The sequence below is a fragment of the Cynocephalus volans genome, chromosome 6, assembly GCF_027409185.1.
Source record: "Cynocephalus volans isolate mCynVol1 chromosome 6, mCynVol1.pri, whole genome shotgun sequence".
NCBI lineage: Eukaryota > Metazoa > Chordata > Mammalia > Dermoptera > Cynocephalidae > Cynocephalus > Cynocephalus volans.
Genome location: NC_084465.1, coordinates 38,625,240 through 38,651,630, shown reverse-complemented (window position 1 = coordinate 38,651,630; position 26,391 = coordinate 38,625,240). Strand labels below are relative to the sequence as shown.

At 39.0% G+C, this 26,391-nt stretch overlaps 1 protein-coding gene across 5 annotated transcripts in view; it reads left to right on the top strand.

The window, feature by feature from the left end:
• The first annotated feature begins 4,141 nt into the window (after window positions 1–4,141).
• The window catches only part of ST7 (suppression of tumorigenicity 7), a 270,032-nt gene continuing 247,782 nt past the window's right edge, over window positions 4,142–26,391 (top strand). For 2 of the 5 annotated variants that reach the window (XM_063100972.1, XM_063100970.1), the window contains exon 1: window positions 4,143–4,377. In XM_063100972.1, the coding sequence (XP_062957042.1) occupies window positions 4,227–4,377 (151 nt within the window). In that variant the 5' untranslated portion in view covers window positions 4,143–4,226. Of the gene's footprint in view, window positions 4,378–26,391 lie in introns of all 5 variants that reach the window. The other 3 variants (XM_063100973.1, XM_063100971.1, XM_063100969.1) reach the window with 2 other exon arrangements.

Below are 26,391 nucleotides of genomic sequence, written 5' to 3'. Positions count from 1 at the left end.
AGGTTAGGTTGCCTTCAGATTCATTATACGAAGCTCTGATCTATTTTACATTCTTACTCTCAGAATTATTCTGTATATCAACAAAAGCTTATCTTATTAAAATAATTTTGTTTTTTTTAAACAAGTCAGAGATGCTAAGGAATGTCACTGAGTGCTGAAATGTCTGTGAAAGGCTTTATGTAGAAACTAAGATATTTTTGTTAGAAATGTGGGAACAAAAGGTAATGTGATTAGAATTCATCGTATATTTTCTAAACCTAGTCATTGTGAATCCTTCACCATAAGATCACAATGTGTGGGTGTGTTGATTAAGGATATACATTCTTCCTTATATGTGCAGAATTATATCTTGCCCAAGTTATCTCCAAGCCTTCTGCTGTCTAACTCATTTTTCAACTATGTATGGATAGGTGAGATTTCATCTCTTCAATATTCTATGAAATAGTATGTTGGCTGGAAGCACATTTCCTTCCAAACCTGTTTTGTTTTGTTTTGTTTTGTTTTTTTCTCTTACTGGCTCCAAACTAAAGTAGGTTGGACTTGAACTTATTGGGTTCTATGTAAGTCTCTAAATGATGATAACCAATTATGTAGAATGTTATCCATTAACATAGGATATTGACCAATTTGTAAACCCAACCAGTGAACATGGTAAGATTAAAAAAATTAAAAAGTCAGTTATTCTTTTTGTTTAAATCTCAGATGAACTCTGAAAATCATTTACAAAAATAGATTCTTAAATTTATAACAAAATATAAAACTAAAGAATATATATACTTTCAAATGTCACTTACAAAACAAGAAACAAAACAGAAATACTTTTAAAGAACTTTAAAAATTCTTTGCTATGTTAGTTTCTTTTTTATCTCAGATATTTTATCAGAGTAGGATATACATTTTAACCAAATATATAAACTAATTTAAGAAATTTAGGAACATATTGTTTTTTACATAATTCCCATAAATCAATGGTCATTTAACTCCTATTATTTAGTCCAAAGGTGGTTACATCTCCCAAAACAAACTTTCAAGGAAGCTTACCATGTGATAGAGGGCCAAATCTTAACTTTTACCTTTGAGTTAAATCTAAGTAATAGAATTCTTTCTGTGTTTGTAAAATGTAAGATTTGGAATTTCTTTTGATATATTGATTTATTGTCTGTACTATATGCCAAACACAGCACTGCTTGTACTAGAAGGTAAAGAGGACTAAAATTAACAACAATAACAAATTACTTACCGTTAAAGGTGTCAATTTACAAACAGAGAGGAAAGACATGGACCAAGTGCTGTGCTCAGCATTTCTGGAATGTATCTCGCTCAGTCTTCACAACGACCCTGTGTAATAGGTACAAGTGTAACCCACTGTGTAGATGAAGAAACCGTAGCTCAGGGAAATTCAGTAACTTGCCAAAGAACACCCAGTTACTGAAAGGCAGGATGAGGGATAGAGCTCAACAATGTCTTGCTCTAAGCCTATGCTTTAATAACTCACCATAAGCTTCTAGGTGCTGCATTTTTTAGGGAAAAGACAGTGAACTCTGCGGGGTGGAAGGGAGCTAGTGTCACAAAGGAAGTGGTATTTCAAGTGCATCTCTAAATAAACTGTTATGAGGCAGCTGAGGCAAGAAGAGAATGTTGGGCAGGGAAGCATAGCACAGAAAATTATACTGTGGGCAAGTTGTATGGAGTAGGTGCAAAGGTGTGGAAGAGAATGGCATGTTTGTCAAAATGCTGGTGGTATGGAGGTGGGTAGAAGTGCCTTGCAACATGCCTTGGGTACCAGCTAGATGTCATCCTTTAGTTAGACACTGAGATGGATGTAGGAGCAGAGTATGGGGGGCACTTAAAGGAGTTTAAGCAGGGAGGGAGTTATAAGATTTGTGCTTTAAAAGGTAACTCTGGCAGAGGAATGGCATGGGGGTGGGTGCAGGGGTGTGATGGTGGTGGTGGGGTGAAACTGGAGGCAGGAAGCCAACTGTCTTGTTCTCTATGAATGATGATCAGGCTGGCAGGGGAACAGAGAGAAGTGATAGATCTGAGTCATGATGCCTAGTAGAGAAAAGGAAGTGTGTGAGAGGGAGGGATCTGGGCGAGAAGATCCTCAAATTTCTGATTTAGGGAGCTGGAAGTGTGGAGCCCATTCCTTGATGGCACTCTAGAAGGAGGAGTTTCTGTTTTGGATGTGATGACTTTGGGATGATTGTGGACCATTCCATTGGGAGACTGTCAAGAGGTGGTTAGATATATATGGGGTGTCACTATTTCATGAATGGACCCACTCAAGAACCACCCTTTACTCTTTATCTTCACCCTGCTTTTCCTATCAGTCACCAAGACCCGTCTATTCTACCTCCTTTATATTTCTTAAACCCACACTTACGTAAATCTCTGGATTGGTCATTTGGATTGATGTGTGCAAAGCCAAATAACTATGAATGCTTTAGCATTTTCACAAGGCCCTTCCAAATCAGATTCAGGCCTATCTCCTTAGCTTTGTCTCTCTCCACACCACTCTGCATAGAGCCTACCCTCCAGCCGTACTAAAGCCATCACAATTTGCAAGAGATCCTGCTCTTCTGTTCTGAAGCACAAAGACACTTCTCCACCTCCTACCCCCATCTTTGGCTGCACACCAGGGAGAAGCAATAACGAGTAATATAGGGCTGACCCTTCAGGAGCGCGTAGGAGACAATCAGAAAATTGTGGCTCAACTGACTCATATTTATGTCCCTTCACTGAAGTTCATTGACAGCAGAAAGCCAGGCCCCTGGATAAATTAAGTAGTAGACAATATCCTAGTTCTGTGAACTGCAGAGAATCTGGTGGGTTTCTTAATCATCACATGAAATGGGTAGTTTGTGTACTCATGTTGTTTTACTCTACTGAGACTCCAGGCATCATGGTTAGACACAAAAATTACTTGGTGGTGTGCAAAAATGTGCCAATTTTTGTATGTATGTATCTGTGCCAATTTCTCTTATCCCAGCCTGTATCTCACTGTAGCAGATCAAATGTGTGGAAGAAACAGCAGCTGAGAGTGAGACTGGAATTAATGAAAATGTACATGTAGTTCTATTCTGTATGCTATAACTAGGTCCTACATGTAAAAAGTTAAAGGAGCTTATTTTATTATGAAGGAAACTAAAAATAAGCAAAACAAAATTTATAATAAAATATTCTGCTGAATGCTCAGAATGCTAAAAATGTCTTGGCTAAAAATGTCAGTAGATCAGAACACCTGCAATTGCTTCATTACCATGTAACACATGAAAGTCAGATCATTTATGGACTGAAACGGACTTGAAAATCTCATTGATGAAACATTTTATTTAAAAAAATACATTTTATTCAGCACAGGCAAAAATCGTTTATAATTTACTTTTTGTATAAAGTAGCCGGTTCAGAGTAAGCCAAAATTATCCCAGAGAATTGTTTATACTAAAAACCGGCTGGAAGTTGTTTCAGGTGTGATCACCAAAAAAAATTGGAGGATTAATATTCACCTTGTCAAGATTTCTTTGGAAAACCCTGTGCTCCTTCAAAGAGGACAGAACAAAGGTACACAGGGCCTGCAACCCAAATCTTGCTTATGAAGAAATTTATCTTCAGGCCTTCCAACCGGTGACAGGAGCACAACTCGTATTTTCTAGCTGCCCCTGGTTTATATATTCCTCTGAGCGTGAATCCTGACAGAAAGGAGTAGAGTGAGGGCTTTAAGACTTCAGGCCCTGGAATCCATAAATGCAAGTGAGTTTTGGCTCGACCTTAAGGTATAATACCCAACTGCCGCGTGCCTCAGTTTCCCTGTTTATATAGTGGAGATAACAGTGGGAACTGTCGTAGGGATTAAATGAAATTACACAGAACAGTGCATAGAGTAAGCGCTCAGCACGCATGTGTTACGATTCCGTGAAGTTTCCTTCAGCGCGCCACTTGGCCTGTCTTGCTAAATATTGGCATAATAAACATAAATGGCATCAGAACGTGAGGGAGCAGGGGCCACGTGACTGCCCCACGAAAGCCACTTGTCGGGGCCTTCAGAGAGTTACACTAAGGCTGGGAAGGGAAAAGCAAGCGCGCCCGCGTGCCCGGCGGCGGGCAGGCTCCGGGGGCGCCCGGGCCGCGGCGGTGGCGGCGGCGGCGGCGGCGGCGGCGGAGCCTCCGGGCCGGTGAATCATCCCGGCAGACACCGAGAGCCGCGGCAGCAGAGAGCAGCGCGGAAAATGGCTGAAGCGGCCACGGGCTTTCTGGAGCAGCTCAAGTCCTGCATAGTTTGGTCTTGGACTTATCTCTGGACCGTGTGGTTCTTCATTGTGCTCTTCCTGGTCTACATCCTGCGGGTGCCCTTGAAAATCAACGACAATTTGAGCACAGGTAAGGCCAGGGCGACAGGGCCCGCGGCGCTCGCCCCTCCCCCGCCCCGGAAAGTTAGTGCAACTCGCTCGGGGCCGCGGCCAGAGGGCGCGCGCTCGGGGACGCGCCGGGGCCCGCGCACCGGACGCCCGCGGCCACCCGCCAACGACGCGGCGCCTCAGGTGGCTGGGCGTGAGGGGGCGACCGGCGGCCTTCGCGGCCCCGCGGCCAGATCCGCCCTGTCCCAGTGCTCGTCGGCGGGAGGAGGAGGAGGAGGACGGATGTCGGGAGCGAGCGGGATCCCGGGGGGGCCCCCTCGGGTGTCTGCGCTTGAACTCCCAGGGCTCCTCAGAGTTAGACCGCGTCCTTCCTCACGCCCTCTCGAGAGGACATGGGTGTTGAACGTCTGGAGGGCAGTCGGGCGAGGCGCCCTCCCCGTCCCGGAGGGACTGGGCCGGCCGCCGCGGACCCCGGCGGCGGAGCTCCAGAAGGGGTCGGGGCCGTCCGGGTGGCGCCCTCAGCCGCCCCGACTTGAGCCCCACGGGGTGTGGGGGTGTCGGTGGGCGCTCTGATGTGGACCACGAGAGGGATTCCCGAATGTGCTCTTAGGGTATGTGGATGACGTGTCAGGTTACCAAACGGAATGTCGAAGGGACCAAAGGAGAGCCTGGAGATCTGGCACTTCTGAGGGGCTCGGTGAAGGTTTCAGTGCCCTCCACCGGTCTCCCTCCCCGCTAAAGCTCCACATGCTGAGTAAGTGAGCCTGCGGGTCTCCTGCCCACGCTTGAAAGTGCAGAGGGTAGTTAGAAAAGGGTCCTAATAAACGTGCAGCCCGCCAACGGAATGGTAGAAACAACCACAAAGAGAACTCACATCGGCAGTAGTTCAGAAACACTAAGTATATTGTGCAGGAGGGGTTACGATCCTTTACATTTTGATTTCAGAACAGTGTGGGAAATCTTTACTCTGTGTGTGTGTGTGTGTGTGTGTGTGTCTGCGCTACAACAATTTTTTAAATATTTTTATTTATTTATTTATTTTTTTACCTTCACTTTTTTTTTTTTTTTTTAATTTTATTTTGTCGATATACATTGTGGCTGATTATTGCTCCCCATCACCAAAGTGTACTCATTTTGTTAGGAACTTGTGCTGTTCAGATATTAAACTTCAGCATCTTGGTTACTTTAACTTGAACATGACAGCATCTTGGTTACTTTAACTTGAACTCATGTTCATATTTACATTTGTTTCATAGTATCCCTTGAGATAGTATCCCTGGGAGGCAGATAAGATCCTGCACCCTAGAATAGTTTGTGAAGGCCTTATTGCTGTTTCATCCCATGGCAGAAGGTAGAAAAGCAAGTGAGCATGAGAGCAAGAGGGTGCGAAACTTGCTTTTATAACAAACCACTACCTCAATAACAACATTAATTTACTCATGAAGGCAGAGCCCTCATGACCTAATTACCTCGTAAGACTCACCTCTCAACACTGTTGCATTGGGGATCAAGTTTCCAACACATGAACTTTAGAGTTACATTCAAACCATAACAGTGGGTTTGATTTTTTAACTCCCCAAAAATTTGTTGTGGGATTTAAAAAATGTGAATGTTTCTCATTAACACACATTTAAAATTCTTATTTCAGAACACACGTTTGTATATCACATTTTCTTAAAGAAGGTTAAATAATCGTCTATGTACGTAGTATGTGTGCATATGCACGTTAGTGCTGTGTACCAACACATAATTTATACAGAACAGGCAAGGAGCAAAATACCTTCTGGGAAAGTGTGTAGTTTTTAAGAGGAAATTTGGTAGGTCTTCTCCCAGCAACTTTAAATCTAGTATTTCTCACGGATACCTTTGTCAGTTTGTATAGGGGCATTTATTTCTCATTTGGATTTATAAGAGATAGAGAAAATATGAAGATGAACAGGCCATCTGGGTCTGTCTACCTCACTAGACACGTGTTAGAGGGAGCCTGAGGCTATTTTGGCAGTGATGCTGGACTTCTGTATTCAGTGTAGTTTTATGCACATTTTAGTCATAAATGAAGATAAAAGGAGAAGCACACAGAGACCACTCACTTCTCTGCTATTTTCACAAGAATGTAGGTGGGGGGAGAACTTTGGCATCAATTTTGAGACCTGAAATTATGGCAACAAACCACCCCAGAACGGTTTAGGTTTTTAAAAGGGCAGTGGTAGACATTGGAGGCCTTTTTCCTTTCCTTTTATGTAACAGACATTATGGTCAGAAAACTGCCAAAAGATTGCTGTCAACTAAATTCACTCCTTTCCTTGCCAACTCACTTCCCCTTTGGGAAAGTTTCTGTACTTAAGTTATTGAGGTGGAAGGCTCAGGAAGAAAGAACTTGTTATCCAGCGCCCCCACTAGTGAGTAGCAGGAACTACCCTCCTATGGTCGAACTTGTCCTTGCAGGGAGATCTCAATGTGTCCTAATGGGACTAATTTGCTGATCTTAAGCCCTGGGTTGCTTGCTCTTCCTGAGATGAAGGCAATTGTGTCTGTGGAGAAGGCATTGCATGTAGAGCTGCTCTTAGGGAGCTGCAGGTGACACAGGCCTCCCTTCTCAGGGAAGCTGAGAACATCGTCAGTGTTACCAAACCCAAGTCCAGCTGCCTGCCCCAAACAAAAACCCTGGCATGGCTTGCCAAAATCTGTTACAGAACCCAGGACATTCAGTTCCTGGTTGAAGCTTACCAAAATCTTGTTATCCCAGGGCATTCAGCTCCTGGCTTAGGCTCACCAAAATCTTGTTACTGAACCCATGTCCGGCTGCCTGCCCCCAAACAAAAACAACTCAAAAGTCAGGTGTTGGTGAAAATGGAAGTCAGCTTTAATTCAGGAATATCGGCAACCTGAGGAGAGATGTTAGGCTAACCCATCTCCCCTGTAAACCTGAAGGAGAATGGCCAGACCAGAACTGTCTCCTGCAGCTCAGGTGGTTTGGGGTCCCAACATGGCTTCAGTTCTGTTCACTCCAACAACAGTGAGGCAGCCAGGAGCCAGGGCTTCCATGACACAGGCCCAGGTCTGTACCTGTAAAAGAGGGGAATCTGGCAAAAACTTCCTGGAGTTGTTCTTGGATAGCTGCTTGGAATGTTCTTCTCAATATCTTGATTACCTGTGGCAATTTTAATGTTTTTAACCTCATTTGATTGTTTTGTGGTAAATGTGCTTAACTTGATTTGTTTTCTTAATTTCTTGAATGTCTGCTATGCACAGGACACCATGACAGGTGCTGTGATGGGAAAGATGTACAAGTTTGTAAAACTCAGGCTAAATAAGAAGCTTACAACATGGGTACGACTTCCCTTAATTCATGGTGGGGTGGGGCAAGGCATTGGGAGCTTCAGCTGGACTGAGCCTCAGAGAGTGAGAATTCCACAATTCTGGGTTGGCGATGCCTGGGGATGCTGAGGTGTGGACCTCCCAAATGAAGGCACAAAGATGTGAAAGTGCAGGTCAGATGCAGAGAACCGTGATTCATGTAGAATTTAAATTAAAATAATTAAAAAAAAATACTTTAATGAAAAACCATACCTATTTTAGCTCTTATATCTTCCAAGTAAAAAATACTTTTAAGGTTCTTTTTAAGGGGTACCTTAGTTTCGTTATACTACTTTCTTACTCTCACCAGCTGGGTTTGCATGATCTTCACTACATTGAGCCAGTGCCATTTAGGGTAGGTCCGAAGAATTCCACAGTATTCTGTCACACAGAGAACACTTCACATAGGCAATCAAATCTTGTAATGAAAAATTAATTTAAAAAGGAAAGGGGAGAAAACAGACATATTAGGAACAGCACACACTGGTTATCTTTGGTAATTGAGTTTTTGATGCTCTGCCCTTGAGTTGGATAGGAAAAGTAGTTTAGTAGGATAGTTAAAGTAGTTTATGATTCACTGAAAATAGAATAAAATTTTAACAGGATTTAAAATATACCCCAAATTATATTACTCGTCAGTTTTCAAATAAATTAATATCATAAAACAATGCTTTTTTAGAAGGGCAGAAAATTAATTGTAGATTGGAGCAGTCATGCAGGATATTATTCAGGAAAAAACAATAGAATAGGTAAGTCTAAAAAATAGCATCATAACTTACTTTATAATGTGGTGGGGTTTTTTTGTGGCTGGCCTGTATGGAGATCCAAACTCTTGACCTTGGCATTATTAGCACCACACTCTCTCAGGTAATCTAATCAGCCAGCCTATAATGTGATGTTTTGATAGCACTATCTCATTTACTCAGTGTTCTAAGGATTTTTATACTGAATTTAAAGCACCTTGTATGACACACCTTTTCTTAAAATGTGCACCTTTGCCATTTTGCACCAAGCAACTTCTTTTACTATTTCTTGAAAAGCAAGTTTTTAAAGATCTTTGAAATCCTTTTGGAAAACAAATGTAATCTAATAGTCTGATTTAGGCTTAAAGTTGTTTATATTATAAAACATTTTTTGTGTTAACATGATAAATACTGATGTAAAACTCTTATATTGTTGAACTGAAATGATATATAACTTCAGTTGCAGCTCAGTTTTTTTTTCTTTTCATGTCGAAGTTGCTCTAAATTTAATTAACATCTTGTAGTTCTCCTCTAAAAGGCCTAGTTGCAGTTTACATAGGCCTTTTACCCCCACTGTACCTGTTGCCTAAAATGTCCTCCCCATCTGTAAGTCCCACCATCTTTGAAGGACCAGCTTGCATGCTGCCTTGTGGTCCCTTCAACTGAAGGAAATGTTTCCTCCAGCTCTCACAGTGCATTATCTGAGAGGCATGTTGGCAGTTTTTACCTTACGTAATTATGGTGCACGTATTTAATATATGTGTCAATGTTTGTGTATATGTGTCTTTCTTTCTGTATATATATGTTTCATCACTTCTTCTGGACTTTAGTTCTTCATCTTCCAATATAATTCCTTGCACATAGTAGGTCCTTATCATTCACTGCATGAATGCATCCCTAAGTTGTTGTGTACCTTGTGAGGTGGAATTAGAGCAATGGAATTAATCAAACACATTATTGGATATGTGCTCCATCTAAATTTTCAGCTTTAGATTAAGGTAAGAAGCTGTGACAAAAATTTAAATTGTATGATGGATCATATGCATCTAATGCATGGTGGTCCATTTTATGAACATATAAAAGAACAATTTTCTTTTTCTTTTTTTTAAAAAATTTATCAGTATACAATGTCGTTGATTTTTGTGTCCCTTTACCAATTCCTCCTTTTCCTTCCTCCCTCTCTCCCCCCCATCAACATCATATCTATTCACCTGTCTTAACAAGTTCAAGGAATTGTTATGATTGCTGTGTCTTTTTTCCCCTCCTGTTTGTTTGTATATTTATTTATTCTTATTTATTATTACTTTTATTAGCTCCCACGAATAAGTGAGACCATGCAGTGTTTCTCTTTCTGTGTCTGGCTTATTTCACTTAATATAATTTTCTCTAAGTCCATCCATGTTGCTGCAAATAGTAGTATTTTATTTATTTTTTTTATAGCAGAGTAGTATTCCATTGTGTAGATATACCACATTTTTCTTATCCACTCATCCGTTCCAACTCTTGGCTATTGTAAATAGTGCTGCAATAAACATGGGAGTACAGGTATCCCTTCGATATGATGATTTCCATTCCTATGGATATATACCCAGCAGTGGAATAGCCGGGTCATATGGTAGACCTATCTGTAATTGTTTGAGGAACTTCCATACCATTTTCCATAAAGATGAATGTCAGCTTTGAGTTTAGGCTGTATCCCAGATGGTTGTTCTTACTTGTTTTTGGAGATGTTTCTCTCAGCCATTAATGGAGCAATCTGAATGATGCATTTTTCTCAGGCCTTCAGTTTCTGTATATGATGGCTTTACATTCCTTATGGTTCCTTCTTGCTCTGGGATTGTGTGTCTTGGGATGAATTTCATTGAGTGCAGAGTATAACACCAAGTAAATATATGTTTTTTCCAGTTTGGACTCTAATTCTTAGTGAATACAACTCCAAATTTCTTGTGGCTTCCTTTGATAGCTTTCTATTGCATTGAGAATAAAATCCAAATATATTACTCTGGCTTACAAAGTCTGATGATCTGGCTCCTTTGTATCCCTTGATTCTGAGCTTCTACCTCTCTCTAGATCACTACCCTCCAGAAATGCTGAGATTCTTTCTTATTCGTAAACATGCCTACCTTGTTCCCGACTTATGGCCTTTGTACTAGCTGTTCCCTTCACCTGGAATGTTTCTCCAGTTGATTTTCAAATGGTGGTCTTCTTGCCATTCATATCTCTGCGTATATTCACTTCTTTTGAGAGGCTTTACCTGATACCCCAATCTACAATGCCCGTTCTGTCACTATAATCCCACCAGATTTGAATTCTTTATATCACTTAGCACTGTTTGATGTCATTCTTGCTTATTTATTAATTTATTGCATTGTCATCCCCCATGTGACTGTAAACTCCATGAGAGAAGGGACCTCATTTGTCTTGTCTGTCTGTCTTATTGTGTATCCCCAGGATCTAGAACAGTGAATGTCTGTGCCTAATACATGCCCAGTATGTATTTGTTGAATTAATGAATAACTATGTCAGTTGGTTATCCATTAATTCATTAATGACTCAGCAGTAAACTGTCCTTTAGGAAGTGATGTGGAAAGCTATCAAGTAGTCATTTCTCATGAGGTTGAGAATTGTGTTACTGATTCTAACTAAAGTTATAAAGATTAACCTGAAATGTTTACTGATGTTCCAAAATATTAATACATTTTGATCCATTCTTTAGGGATAGAATTTAAGGAAGGGCTAGCCTTTTGGTCCATATCATAAAGTAAATTTAATGTAAAGAACGTTAAGCGTCAAAAATCGATCACTTTGGGAGTCAATTTGTATAACATAACCTGGTACTTCAGACATAGGGATTTACAGAACTAAGTATCTCATATTATCTGTAAGGATGGAGATCAGGGTTCTACCAACATGGAAAAAATTATTTTCTGTGGGGAAGAACAGGGTAGTAGAACAAAAATTGGTCGGGAAATTTTTCGAAACAATATTGGCAGACATAATAAAACTTAAAACACAGAAATGTAACTTGAACTTCAGAATAATTTTAAGTTCATATATTGGCATATTCCCCCTTCTAATTATAGAAACCATTTCTAAGGTTTTATGAGAAGCCAGAGTGAAAATAGTTTTAGCATTGTAGAAATTTGCTTGATAGCTAATTTCACTGGAGTATTTCTTTCTCCACAAAATACTATGCATCTATTGAGAGAAATAAATACCAGCTGTGATGAGATAAAAGAAGTATTGGATTTAGAATAAGAATATTTGAGTTCAAATCTCAGTTTTCCATGTGATGGGTAACTTTGGACAAATTACCTTGTAGGATTCTTTCCTCATTTATAAGATGAGGACAATAATTTCTATTTCATAGGTTTATTTTGAAGTCTAAAAGAGATAACATTAAGCATTGAGCCCTGAGCATAATATGTGAATAATATTAGCAACCATATATTGTATACCTGATTGTACTAGTCCACTTCACTGACTCTGAACTGTGTTCATTTATTGGTTAATTCTTCCACTGGATAGTTTATTCATTCATTTGGGGAGGCACATTCCTGTAAAATTACAGCTGCATTATTACTTTTAATTATTATTTGGACACATAATCTCATGTCACTTATATTCCTCCAAGTTTCTGCACTTGTTTTCTGTGTTGCACAATTAGCATTCTCAGGTATACTGTCTTGTTCACTAATGCTTCCAGGTGTATTTTGCATCCTGTGAACAAAGACCATGCATAGTAGAAGTCACATCTTAAAAATAAGTTTGAGTGTAAATCTGTTGATTGGAACTAGGAAGGGACAAGGAATTAACCTTTAAAAAGATCATGTAAGATAAGATCTCAATATATTGAGATCTCAGTAATGTCCTATAAAAAAGGGAACAATACATGTGAACATGTTTAAAAATGCATTTTGATGGGAAAGCAGCTTAATTTATAAACGAGGATGAGAACTTGGTGTAGGCTCTTGTAGAACTTTTGTAAGGGACTATTTCCTCAGTATACTCAGAAGAGCTTGAGAGCAGGGATTGTGACTTTTTCATCTTTGTATTTCCATCATATGGTCCTTGGTCCTGGTGATAATACATGAAAAGATGAATGCATGAATTATTTTGAGTGTTTTTACGTCTTTCCAGGAATGATGGCACGCTGGTGATCCTTTTCCCATTTCACTTCACCACCTAAGTTTTTCCTTTCTCTTATTGCTTCTTATTGCTAGTACTAAGCACTCAAGATTGGGCTGATTATTTGGCTCACATCTCCTGCAGTAACTGGGGCAAGAGTTCAAACACAAGGGAGGAAAAAGAGCATTCCTGTGTATTCAGAGGAGGTGAAAGCCTGAGGTGGAACTAATGGAGAAATTCAGAGCAGGAGATACTAAGTGGAAGAAGGGATAGTGTGGTGTAAACATGACTTGTGAGATGGTGCAGAACATCTCAGTGATTGTCTAGATGTGGGGCTGGAATGGGATTGACCGAAAGTGTGCAATTGGACAAATAGCAAACTTAAAGAGTGTTTATAATTTTTAAATAGCCCTGAGCATTAATAGGCACATCCCTGGGCATTCTATGAATATTTGTATGTTGAGATGGTTGCCTTTGGCCTTCCAGCTGGGTGATAGAATTGGTCCCTTGACCAGAATGCAACTTCAAATGAAATGGTAAAGTAAATGAGAAAGTGCTTTATAGACTGTAAAACACTATTTAAATCTAAAGCATTATTGTAGATTGCTTTCCCAGGAGATTGTATTCTACAGGCTTGGCTCTCACAGTGAAACGACAGGTTAGAATATGTGATGGATCTTTTTTATCTTGAATATTCTTTCTAAAATTGCTCCAAGTGGAGTAAGGGGTTATTAGATTGTTTGGAACTACAGTACCAAGTGTCTGTTATAAACATGAAATAATATCTCCCAACATCCTTATTCTATTTGAGATGTCATTGTAAAGATATCTATAAAGGGTTTTGAGTTTTCTGGGAGGGAGAGAATATGTAGTGAAACTCATTTTTGATGTTACAGTGGAGCAGGACAGGTGCTCACATAGTACTGTTACTTATCATTTAAATATAGCAGGCATTCCTGCACTATCTACTGTGCTAAAATAAGAAACTGACAGGCCCAGTTAGCTCTAGCAGTATTTATATTAGCTGGGGCTGTGGCCAGAGGAGTCACTGTTTAACTGTAGTTACTAAATCTCTCAGCAAAATAAGGCAACACTGATCTGAAAGAGCATTTTTTCACCTCTGAATTTTAGGGAACTGAAAAGTGTACTAGTTAGACACATACTCTATAGAGAGCCCTAACTTTGGTTCTTAAGCTGACTTGCAAATCTAGTAATAAAAGATGTTGGTTAAGTGTCAGTCTCAGAAATTTTGAGCAAGCCTGTAGAAAGGTAAAGGATTTTAAAGGAAATTTCTTAGGTCAGTGAGCCATGACTATGTTTTATTATTTAAAAAGCTTAACAATTTAGAATAGCTCAAACAGTAGATATATTCTGAGGCATAAAATAGTCTTAAGAAAGGAAGTAGCTTTTATGCATAAGCAGTTTGGGTATGAATTTATGTGTGGTCTAGAGTTGGAAGTTTTGTTTTGTCTTGTAGTCAGTTGTGATACAATTCTGAAGTATTATTTTATTAGCAATAGGGAGTACAATGCTAACAGTTAGTTCTTCCTTCTGTGCTTTTCTAATTTCTAGTCTCCTTGTGTTGGGAATAAGAGAATGAAATTTACTTCCCTACCATTTATTTGATAGGTACTGTTTGTTTATTGAGCATTCCTAATAGAACTAAGAGCTTGTTCTGGAGGACCTCAGCTCCCCACAGGGTCCAGCAGGGCTCACATGCCCCCAGTGGGCCACTAATGCCCTCTCCTGCCTGTGAGTGCTCCAGCTGTGCTACTGTCACTTCTAGCTCATGATGCTGAAGACCACTGTCCCATGTTCCCCTCTCATTGGTTGCTGTTGTTGGAGACATTAAAGAGTGGCTTTGGTCAGGCAGCCTGTGTCAATAAGTGTCTTGGGGTCAGGTCTGCAGGTCTAGCTGGTTTAGTCCCATTGTGCCTTTCTGTTAATTGCATCCAGCCTTTCTACCTCCGAATTACTGACCTGCAATAAAACGTGATCCTGCCCTCACTACATTTTAGCACAAGATAAGTGTGGGTTCAAGTTGTTTACCAGGTCTGTGATGTTAACACTAGTTACATTATTTATAACTGAGAATAATAATAGTAAGCACCTCATAGGATTGTTCTGAGGATTAGATTAAATAATACGAGTAAAGCCTTAACTAGAGATGGTACATTGTAAGTGCTCAATTCACTTTAGAGATTTAGTTATAGCTACTGTTGCTGCTATGACTGTAATATTGGCTTTATTCTATAGTTCTCATTGTCTGACTCAATCAGTTTTTTCTCTTGATTCAGTTTCTAGATTGATGGTTTTTAAAAAATGCATTCGTTCTCCTTTTTCAAAGTTACTTACATATATCCTCTGTATGTTTTCTATATTTGTTCAATTTTGAGGAGAAATATATGACACCAGCAGTAGGAGCTCCATCTTTGGTCAAAATTAGTAATTTTTATTATCTATTTCCCAACTTTACACCTTAACTCTTCATACTCTATTGACTACTTTTATTATTTTCCTGAAATTTTGTGAACCTCTTCAGTAATTTCAAAGCCAGATTCACTAATATCTTCCCAAATCTTGTTCATACTGATTTTTTGCAAAGTAGAAAAGGAATTTTTATGTTGAACCTCTAGTCTGTTACCATCAAATAATAAATTCATTGAGTTATACTATTAGCAAGTCACAATGATTGTTGTGGGTGCAGAGGAATGGAATGATGACCAAGATGCGGTCCCTGTCTTCAATACCTTGAGGTATTCAGCATAGATGGAAAGAGAAACAGGCATATAACCAACTCTAGTCCAAAGTAAAATGTGTACAGCCCAAAGGAATAAACAAATACCAAAGAAGGGGAGGAGAGAAAGCTTTAAATTCATAGTGGTAGTTATGGGGTTGGACCTTGTTCTAGGAATTCCCAGGCCGCTTGGTGAATGTGGGATTGTGAAACTACTTGGTGTTGTCAGAAAACTGCCAGTGTGGCTGACAGGAGGCTGAAAAATGGAGAAATGCTAGAATCTGATAGGATTAAATTGGAGTTCATTTTGCAGGATTAAAAAATTGTTGAAATCATGATATATTTCACCCATATAGAAAATGACAGGAAGTAAAACAGGAAATAATAATAATGAGGTGACCCACCAACCCATGTTTAAATCTGTTAACATTTTGCCATAAATATTCATTTTGCTTTTTTTCCCTCTTTTAAAAAATGAACTGTATTTTTAAGAACACTTTTAGATTTACAGAAAAATTACGAAGATAGTATAGAGAGTTCCCATATACTTCACACGCAGTTTACCCTATGTTTAACATATTGTATTAGTATGGTTTTTTGTTACAATTAATGAACCAATATTCATACATCATTATTAATTGAAGTCCATACTTTATTCGGATTTCCTTAGTTTTTTTATCTAATGTCCTTTTGCTATTCCAGGATCCCATCCAGGATACTGCATTTCAGTATCCTTAGACATTACATGTCTCCTTAGACTCCTCTTGGCTATGGCAGTTTTTCAGACTTTCCTGGTTTTTGATGACCTTGACAGTTTTGAGGAGTACTGGTCAAGACTTTTTTTAGATTTTCCATAAATTGGGATTTGTCTAATATTTTTCTCATGATTTTTCTGGGATTATTGGTTTTGGGGAAGAGGACTACAGAGGTAAAGTGCCATTTCTGTCACAACATAGTATCAACTTGACTTATCACTGTTGATGTTGAAGTTGGTCACCTGGCTGAGGAAGTGTTTATCAAGTTACATCCCCTCCCCCTTTCCATACTGTGGGTCTTGGAAGGAAGTCACTTTGCAAAGCTCACACTTAAGGAACGAAGAGCTTTGTTTCCCCTTATGGAAATAAATGAAGACCAGTCAAAATGAGAACAAGTACAGGCTATTTATTCAGAACTTGCTATGACAAGGTAATCAACCACCATCACTTTCATTTGGCAGAGACTCAAAGGCAAAGAGAGGACCAGGAAAGCTTTATAGTAGAAAAAGGGGAAGGCTTCAGGTATGCCCTGATTGGAGGCTGTTAACATGGGGAAGCTGTAGATGGGCTAACTGGAAGTGGGGGCATCCTGTGCCATTGGGTAGGGGTGAATATTTGGTTTTCTCTGGTCAGCCGTAAGTTAAAAGTGGGGATAGAAATTAGGGTAGCTGTTAGTTATTGATCAAGTCCTGACTGGTCCTGTTGCTACAGAAGTTGTATGCTTAGTCATCAGGCTGCTCTAACAAATATACCATAGATTGGCTTAAACAACATTTATTAGTCACTGTTCTGGAGGCTGGAAGTACAAGATCAAGGTGCCAATAGATCCAACATCTGGTGAAGTTTCAGCTTCCTGGTATGCAGACAGCCGTTTTCTCCTTGTATCCTCATATGGCTGAGAGCAGAGAGAGAGGAAGCAAGCATTCTTCTGTCTCTTTTTATAAGGGCACTAATCTCATTCATGAAGGCTACACCCTTATTACCTAATTACCTCCCAAAGGCCCCACTTTCAGATACCACCACATTGGTGATTAGGCTTCAGTATATGAATTTTGGAGTGACACAACCATTCAGTCCATAGCATTCAGCCAATAGCATTGTGATTTGGCTTTCTGGACTGGTTGTTGTAAGTTGTGGGTCAGAGTTCTATTTTTAAATATGGTCTGGTTGTTGCTTGTTTGTATATTCAGTCTTTCACTCACCTTGAAGGGGAAAATCTACATCAATTATTTTGAATTCTTCATGGGAGATTTGTCTCTTCTCCCCCATTTATTTATTTATTCATCCATTCATTTATATATATAGATGTGTGTGTCAGTGTAGGCTCATGGATATTTATTTTATACTTTGGGTTATAATCCAATACTGCTCTGTTTATTTTGTTGCTCAGATTATTCCAGTTTTAGCCATTGGGAGCTCTTCTAGTTGGCTTCTATGTCCCTTTGACATACCCCTTGTCATAATGGGGTATTTTGTTTTTGAGAACTTTCTTATTTTCTAGCATTACAAGATGTTTCAGGCTCATCTTATGTATTTCTGTCCCATCTCTCTCTTTCTTTTTCTAAATAAACTCTATTCAAATAAAATCTATTCAAGCAAAGCTGCTGCTACATCCCTTTCCCCTTTTTCCTTCTCTATTGGTAGCCATTGCCTTGAAGTTGGTATTGTTCCCATGTATTTAACATATTCACAAACAACATATAGTAATTTTTGTGAGTATATACCATGGCATATCCATTCTACAGCAAATAGACAATGCTGCATGCATGAACCTCCTTGTGCGTGAGTCTAATTTCTCAAGGGAAGGTGTTATCAATGTTGATGGGAGCCATTAGGGAAAGTTTGGAAATTTGTGGGGGGACTTTTTAAAATTGAAACATAATTGATTATACATATTTGTGGGGTACAGAGTTTAATATCATTACCTGTGTACAATATGTGATGATCAAATCAAGATAATTAGTATACTCATCTATACAAAACATAATCATTCTTTGTGACCCTTAACCAATATTTTGCTACTTCCCTCCCCTTCCCTCTTCCCTCTCTAATAACCACAGTTCTGTTCTCTCCTTTTGAAAGTTCAATGTATTATTGTGATTGTTATTTCTCTCTTCTTTCTTTTTCTCTTTCTTTCTATTTATTTATTAGCTCCCACTATGAGGGAGGACATGTGGTATTTCTCTTTCTGTGCCTTGTTTATTTTACTTAACATAACTTTCTCCAAGTTCATCTACATTGCTGCGAATGGCAGAACTTCATTCTTTTTTATGGAAGAGCAGTATTCCATTGTGTATATATGTCACATTTTCCTTATGAAGTCGTACATTGATGTACATTTAGGTTGGTTCTAGCTCTTGGCTATTGTAAATAGAGCTGCAGTAAACATGGGAGTACAAATATCCCTTCAACGTGATGATTTCCATTCCTTTGGGTATATACCCAGAAGTGGGATTGCTGGATTGTATGGCAGTTCTATCTGTAGTTGTTTGAGGAATCTTCATACTGTTTTCAGTCCCACCAACAGTGTAAAAGGGTTTTTCTTTCTCCATGTGAAGGACATTTTTAATTATCACAGTGATTGGGAGAGCCTTATTGGCATTGAGAGGGTGAGGACAAAGGATGCTTGATGACCTGCAATGTATGTGTCTGCCCGTGTCCCACTTAATTTTTAAATATTCCCCTCAGGTATTCACGTATGGAAAAATTATGTTGATAATGATCTGACTTTAGACCCTCCATTCTGCATATAAAACCAAAGTATTTTTGGCATAGTTTTAATATATGCTGTTGTTTTTAAGAATTCAAACTACCATGCCTGTTGAGGGAAGACTTAACTTTGTTCTGAACTTTACCAAGAATTGTTCACCATTTTGGAAACTCATGAGTCCAATAGCAATAACATTCACTGTATCTGAGTCACTCGTACATACACTTGTATCAGCCTGCATTTGTAGGTTTCGCATTCATGGTGATGCTATGTAGGGGTGCAAGTGTCTGTTTACTTCATTAAGTCCTCTACCAAACTAATGAAAACATTTGCATTTTCAATACAATTATATCATTTCAAACAGGGCCAGGACCAAGGTGTAAAAAGTGTGGTTCTTAGGTGCAAAATTTAAGGAGATACTCTCAGTGCTGAATCTGCACTTGCAGGACTTTTCCTCCTTAAATTTTACACCCTAAGCTTCAATCTTGCTTGCCTCATCCTAGTCCTGTCTTGATTACAAATTATGTTCTGTTTATTTCTTTATATTGTTGTTAGATATTATATTGCTTTTTTGAAATTTATGTTAGTAGGTTATCTATTAAGTTTGATTATCTGTTAAGTTTGTTATTGAATAGAAAGAATGTATTTCAAATAATTTGTTATAAAAAGAGGTATTAGATGCAGTTGGTCTGAGAACCACTGCTTTAGGGCACATACTTGGAAGTGTGCATTTCAGGGCTATATGAGTATCTTCAACTTTGAGTGTTGCTAGATTGCTTTACAAAATGGTTGTATCAGTGATTGCTGCAGTAATGCTATATTAAAATAAACAAGCAAACGAACAAACAAAATGCTTTAAAGCTTAGTGCCTTAAAACAATAGGTATTTATTTTTCTCTGTTGATCTGTGGGTTGGTTGCAACTCAAATATCTAGGCTGGATTCCAGACTACAGGCTCTGGGCTTCAGTCTGCAGGCTGCAGGTTGGGTTGAGGTTGAATTTAGGTCTGCTCCATGTGTCTCATTCTCTTGGACAAACAGCTATGCAGGACATGTTATTCTCATGGCTAATGGCAGAAGCAAAAGAAGGCAAATGGTGGTATATAAAACCTCATGCGGGCCATGCCTAGAACTGGCTCAGTGTCATTTCTGCCCACCTTCCTCTGACCAGAGGAAGTCATATGGCCAACCCAACATCTATAGAGTGGGGAAATATACTCTGCTCATTCAAGTGGGTAGTACTGTGAAGTTAGCAGCAAAGATGTGGATTATAATTCTCATATATTCCCCTTCAGGGAAGGTCCGAAGAATTATGAATAATAATTCAGTTTACCACAATGATTATACCTTTATATACTCCAACAATAATATATGCAAGCTCCTATTTTTCAACATATTCACCAAATCTTGATGTTACCCACCATCAACATTTTTGCTATTTTGGTGGGTGTTAAATGATATATTGTTATTTTTAAATTTCCATTTCCAATTGTATATGTCTTTTAAAATACTTACTGTATATTTGTTTTAAAAGATTAGGTTTTTCCTCCATGGTTAGAATAATGAGGCTTTTTGTGATGAGAATAAAAATTTGGAATCAAATTATGATAGTTATAATTAGTTGTAAGCATTAGCTACCGACTAATGTCTGTTTTTCTTTTTATAACATGATGTCACATATTCTGAGGAACATTAAAAATGTCTGTTTTTAGACTTTTCTGATTTTTGTACATGACCATTCATAATTCTAATTCTATTTAATAATCTAATTTTATTGTACTCAGTAAGTAAGTAAGGTAGAGGCACTGTATTGTAAATTGCTCTTTCAAAAATGTGACTGTATTCCAAAATATGCAGGTGTTGTGGGTTTCAATAAATGGATTTCTGGTATGTTTCTTTGGGAACAGTGCTTCCTGCTTATTGGCAGTCTGATGTGGAGGCCGTTCTTGCTGGAGGGCTGCATCCAGATGAGAGGGGTGGGAGGGAAGAAAGACACCCTCAGAGCTTCTGCTTAGTAAATATAACCTCATTTATGCTGGCATCAGACATGTCAGTCCCAGAATGGTGATATTTTTAAAGAAACACAGGCCATACCTACAAAAAAAAAAGGTTGAAAAGGAATTTCATTCTATACTGTTATATATCAAAGGAGATAGAATTCATAACACCAGCAACATTTCTAGAGTCCCCTTTTCCTTCTGCTTCTCTTATCTTTTTGCCCTCCTCAGTTCTCTCTTGTTACCAGTCAGCTGGGCTTTTACCATACTCATTTTTATCTGCTCAGCTGAGTTTAGCCGAGTCATTCCTTGGTGCCTTCTAGCCAGCCTCAAATCCAGTAGTAAGACATATTGATTTTCGGGCCATTGGCAGACATCTTTAAAAAGAACCATAGGTCAGAAAGGCTGGGCCAGTGTATGCTGAACAAGGAGTCTCTCACCGGGTAAGGGAGAATTTGCTTCCTGATCTGCAGGTGTGAGCTTTTCTAATGTCCCCAGATTTCCTTTTCTCTGGAGGTACTAGCTTCCATAGGGGTTGGTGAGGATGTCTTGCTTCTGATATCTTAGAATCCAGCATCTTGCAAGGCAACAGAGGAGACCAAAGATGGAATGGACCAATTAGATCCTCGAAAAGGCTGTTGACCAGAACTTTGTGTAAGGATAGTGGAGGAAATTCAATACTTTGATGTGTATTATGGAGATAGTTATAGTTGATAAAGATAGGGGCACTGTGTTAACAAACGTCCTGGCAGGAAACAGATCATACACTAAAATTGGTAATTTAAGAGAATTTAATAAGAGGGCTATTTATAAAGATGTGGGCAGGATAATAATAAAGAATGTTTTATTGATAGCAAAGGATAGTGCAATACCTTGGAGCTAGCCGCAGAAGCGAGCCATTATCATCCTTGGACTTGAAGGGACGGGGGAGCACCACTTCTTGGAGCTTGGAGAGGTAGCCATTTGGAAGGGCTGTGAACTTCAGTGGAGAGACACAGCCAATCTGTACTTTGGAAGCCAGAGGGCAAGCAGGGTGGGAAAGGTGGTAAGTAACCTGGAGGGACAAATGGAAAATATCTATTGTAAGGCATTTTTCTCTGACTCCTTGAACTGTTTTTTGTTTTATTTTCTCTTTTTCCTAATAAGAAATGTTTCTCAAGGTTCTGTTTACAGCAATCTTCTTTCCTTATGCTGATCCTTCTTACGCTTTCCTTCTTTCCTTCAGTAATCTCATGTAGATGAAAGTCAGATCTGTATATTTTTTCTGACCTCCCACCTTCCAGGTTTTTATTTTCAACTGCCTATTGGATATTTTCGTTGAGGCAGAGGTCCTAGTTTCATCTCTTTCTCTTCCTCCTAAGAGAGCTCAGTTTTTCTTAAGGATCCCCGTGCTTTCAAGGCTCATGATAATCTTCACTTATTCTTTCCTTTACATGTGTTTGGTTCTCAGATCCTGTCAAATTCGTAGTATCTCATGAATCTTTCTTCAGTTCCTGCTTCTACCTTTATATCAGCCCTTACAATCTTTTGTTTTTTAATTTTAATATCTCTTTATTTTAAGGACATTTTTGAATTTAAGCAATTAAAACTTTTAAAATTGACAGATAAAATTTTATGTATTGTGTACAACATGATGTTTGAGGTATATATTATAGAATGGATAAATCTAGCTAATTAATAAATGCATTACCTCACAAAGTAATCTTTTTTTTTTTTGTGGCAAGAACACTTAACATTCCCTCTCTTTGTATTTTTCAAGAATACAGTATATCTTCATCAACTGTAGTCCTATTCAACCCTCATAATCTTATTACAGTAATCTCCCAACTGATCTTCCTGCTTCTAATCTCTCCTAATCTGTCCTAGACACTGGGATATTGCTTTCAGATCCTTTAATGTCTTTCTGTTGCCTAGCAAATAAAACAGAGACATCTAAACCTAATATCCTAGGTGTTCTGCCATTAGCTCCAGTGAACCTTTCCTGCTTGATACTCAGTACTTTTCTTCATATCCCATGCTGCACTCAAAGTGTACTTTACTTCATGTAAAATCATTTCCATCATGCTCATATTCTTAATCATCTTAAAGATTCTTCACTTTTGTTATTATGGAGGACAAGTGATTCATCTGCAAGTTAGACACTTCTAGTTTACCTGAGTCCAAATGGTTCCAAATACCCCAAATTCTAAATATCCTACATGAACAGTATACCCCATTGGCTCCTTAATCTTCTTTTATTTTTTGGTGGCTGGCTGGTAAGGGGATCTGAATCCTTGACCTTGGTGTTATAACACTACACTTTAACTAACTGAACTAACCGGCCAGCACTTCCTTAATCTTCTTGTCCTGTGGTTCCTGAGGGCCTTCACTTTTCCCTCCAGAGTTTTTCTCCTATATCATGGTGCATCTGACAGGCCCTGGGTCTTTTCCCACTCAGTACATCTTCTTCTACAAGCTGAGCCCTTCTATTTGATATTGGGCACAAGGAACAACTGACAGTTTATGTGGCGGCCTCTCTAGCAGTCCTCACTCATATTTGTTTTTAAATTAAAATTTGTATTTTAAAATAATCTCAAATTTACAGAAAAGTTGAGAGTTCAGTACAGTTTTTTTTTCTTCCAGAATCATTTGGGAGTACATTGCTGATGTGGTGCCCTATCACTATGAAGTACCTCAGTGTGTATTTCCTACAAACAAGGATGTTCTTCTCATACAACCATCACAATCAGAAATTAATTAGGTTAATTAATTAATCAGAAATTGGTACAGTATCACCATCTTACTTCTCAGATCCTATTCAAGTTTCACCAGTGTTTCCGATAGTGTGCTTTACAGCAAAATAACCCACTTCACAATCATGCCTTGCTTGCATTTAGTTGCTGTGTCTCTGTAGTGCTTCCTTCAGTCTCAAACAGTTCCTCAACCCTCTTTGACTTTCATGACCTTGATGCTTTCGATAATACATGCCAGCTGTTTTGTAGAATGACTTTCAGTTTGGGTTTGTCCACTGGTTCCTTATGATTAAAGTTACTTGGCTGGAATATCACAGAAATGATGCTTTTCTTATTGCATCATTCTGTTAGATGTTACATGATTTTATTTATTCTATTACTGATGATTTTCATTGTGATCCCCTTATTAAGGTGGTGTCTGCTGGAATTCTCTACTGTTCTATTTCATTTTGTAGCTAATAAATGTTTTTGGAGAGACCCTTTGAAACTATGTAAATTCTTCATCAAACTTTTAATGTATTCCTTTATTTCTTTATACCAGTGTGGACTTTTGGTTTCCTGTTATATTCAGTGGGATATAATTTATTACTATCATTATTCTTTTGGTACTCAAATTGTCTCAGATTTGGTCTGTGGGAGCCCCTTCAAGCCGGCTTCTGTATCCTTTTAACATATCCCTGTCATTCTTTGAGGAATTGATTACTTTATAAGATGTTCTCATCTCATCTTATACTTTCCCTGCTCCATCCTTGGGATCAGCAATTTCTCTAAGGATCCCTTTTTCCTTTTAGTGGAAAGAAATATTTACAGCCAAAGATCTGGATACCAGGTGTATTTATTGCCATTGGGTGTTGCTCCTCCTAGTCCTCTCAGAGGACAGAGCAAGAAAATGTGTGTGTGTGTGTGTGTGTGTGTGTGTGTGTGTGTGTGTGTGTGTGTGTGTAGATATGTGCACATTTACATGTGTACCGTTTTTATATCTATGTAGTCCCTATATATCTAAATTTCCTGAAATCATGAGTTTACATTGATACCTCACATTCCAATCTAGTCACTCTGGGATTCATTCCAGTTTTCTTCATTTCCATATTTGTTTCTTGCCTAACAATGAGAAATCTTGGTCCCATTGTCCTTAATATATTTACTTATTTGCTCAATCCATCTGTATATAACCGGTATCTCTTAACATCCCTTCTCACGTCACTCTGGCTCTAACATGACACACTTGGGCTCTGAAACTACATGCTAAGCAGCCCTCTTCAGAGGCCCTGCTTATCCTGTTTGGGCTCCAACATCCAATATCCTCCACATCCCTTTCCCCTTACCCCAGGGGAGACCTCCTCACACCACTGGGCTCTGATACCACCTGCAGTAAGCCCCCTGTTCTTGTACTTTCCCTCCTGTACTTGGGCTCTGACATTCTAAGCAGGGCTGCTCCCATGTGTAGATGCTTTACTCACCCTGCTCTGGGTCTAGGTGCTACTGCCACCCTCCACCATTGTGTCCCCATGCAGCCTACCTTGCTTGGCCGTACCTATGGCTTTAGAACTGAGTTATTTAGGAAGGAGACAAGAAAGAAGAAATGGACCCACCTTTAAGATTGATTATCTCCCCAACCCTTTCTCTTTCTTCTTACCTTTTTTTTTCTTTCTTTTTCTTAAATCCAAATAATCTTTTAGTAAGTTACTGAATTCAGTTACCTAGAATTTCAATAGCCGTCTCTTTTTGACTCCAAAGCCTTGGTCTCTTTCATTCAGCCATGCCATCATCTATTTGTTACATCCTTTAATTCTTAAGATGGAATTGAGCTAAATCTGTGAAGATGCAAAGACTTGAAGAATGAAACCGTGTTGCAAAGAGCATGTCTGCTGGAAAGCAGCAGTTTGAATGCAAGCTCTAGTTTGTACATATTTATCTCAGCTCTGTGTGTGTGTATGTGTGTATATATGTGTCTGTCTGTTAGAGAGAGAGAGGAGAAACTTTTGAAAGTTGAGATGAATAATTTATAAAAGCTTCTCTTGTGAAGGGGACAGTCTTTGAACAATTTTTAAACATTTCTAGGCAACTCCTCCTTATTGTCTGAAGCAGTTTATACATTAAGTAGCCTCTTCCAGTGTGCCAGAAGGACCTACTCATCGGTCACCTTCTCCACTAGACTGAAAGTTATTCAAGGACAGGACCATAGACTCTGTGATACCTTTGTGTCCTGAGGCTTTCAATGTGTTCTGCCACACAGGAGGCACTCAAATTAAGTTGGTTTGCTAATCCTGGTTTGTACTTTGGTTTAATACCAAAGTTCATGGTCTTTCTACTACACCTCACCATGTTCAGAATGGAGATGGGCCCTGTCTCCGTTTAGCTAGCAGTCTAGTTAATCCCAGAGTCTGAGGGATTATCTGTCATCCAACAGCACATCCCTCTTGTCCATTTTGGAGTCAGTTATATGTGGCCTAAAATAAGCATTCAGTGAGTTTGTATACACATCACCTATTGTATTACTTCATTTTTTCCCCATTTCTTTCCCAAGGACCCAGTAATAGACGAGGGATAGGTGGGGAGGTGACTCCACACTTAATGTCTGTATAACTTAAGATACATTGTTTAATAATATCTAAGGGTTAGTTTCCTCATTTGCACAGTAGGGATTTTAATAACTTCCTTACTGGGTTGCTGTGAGGGTATGTAAGATGCAGCATACATGAATGTGCCCAACACACGTGGCAAAGTGGGTACAGGCGTTGTTCACTTCCTTCTGCTTCAAGTTTAAGAGGCTCATGCAAGGATATTAAAACAGTTGAACCTGGACTGTCCTAGTGACCTTTCATTCTTAATCTTTACTTTAAAACTGGCATTACCCTTGATTTAGTAGCTACATGATT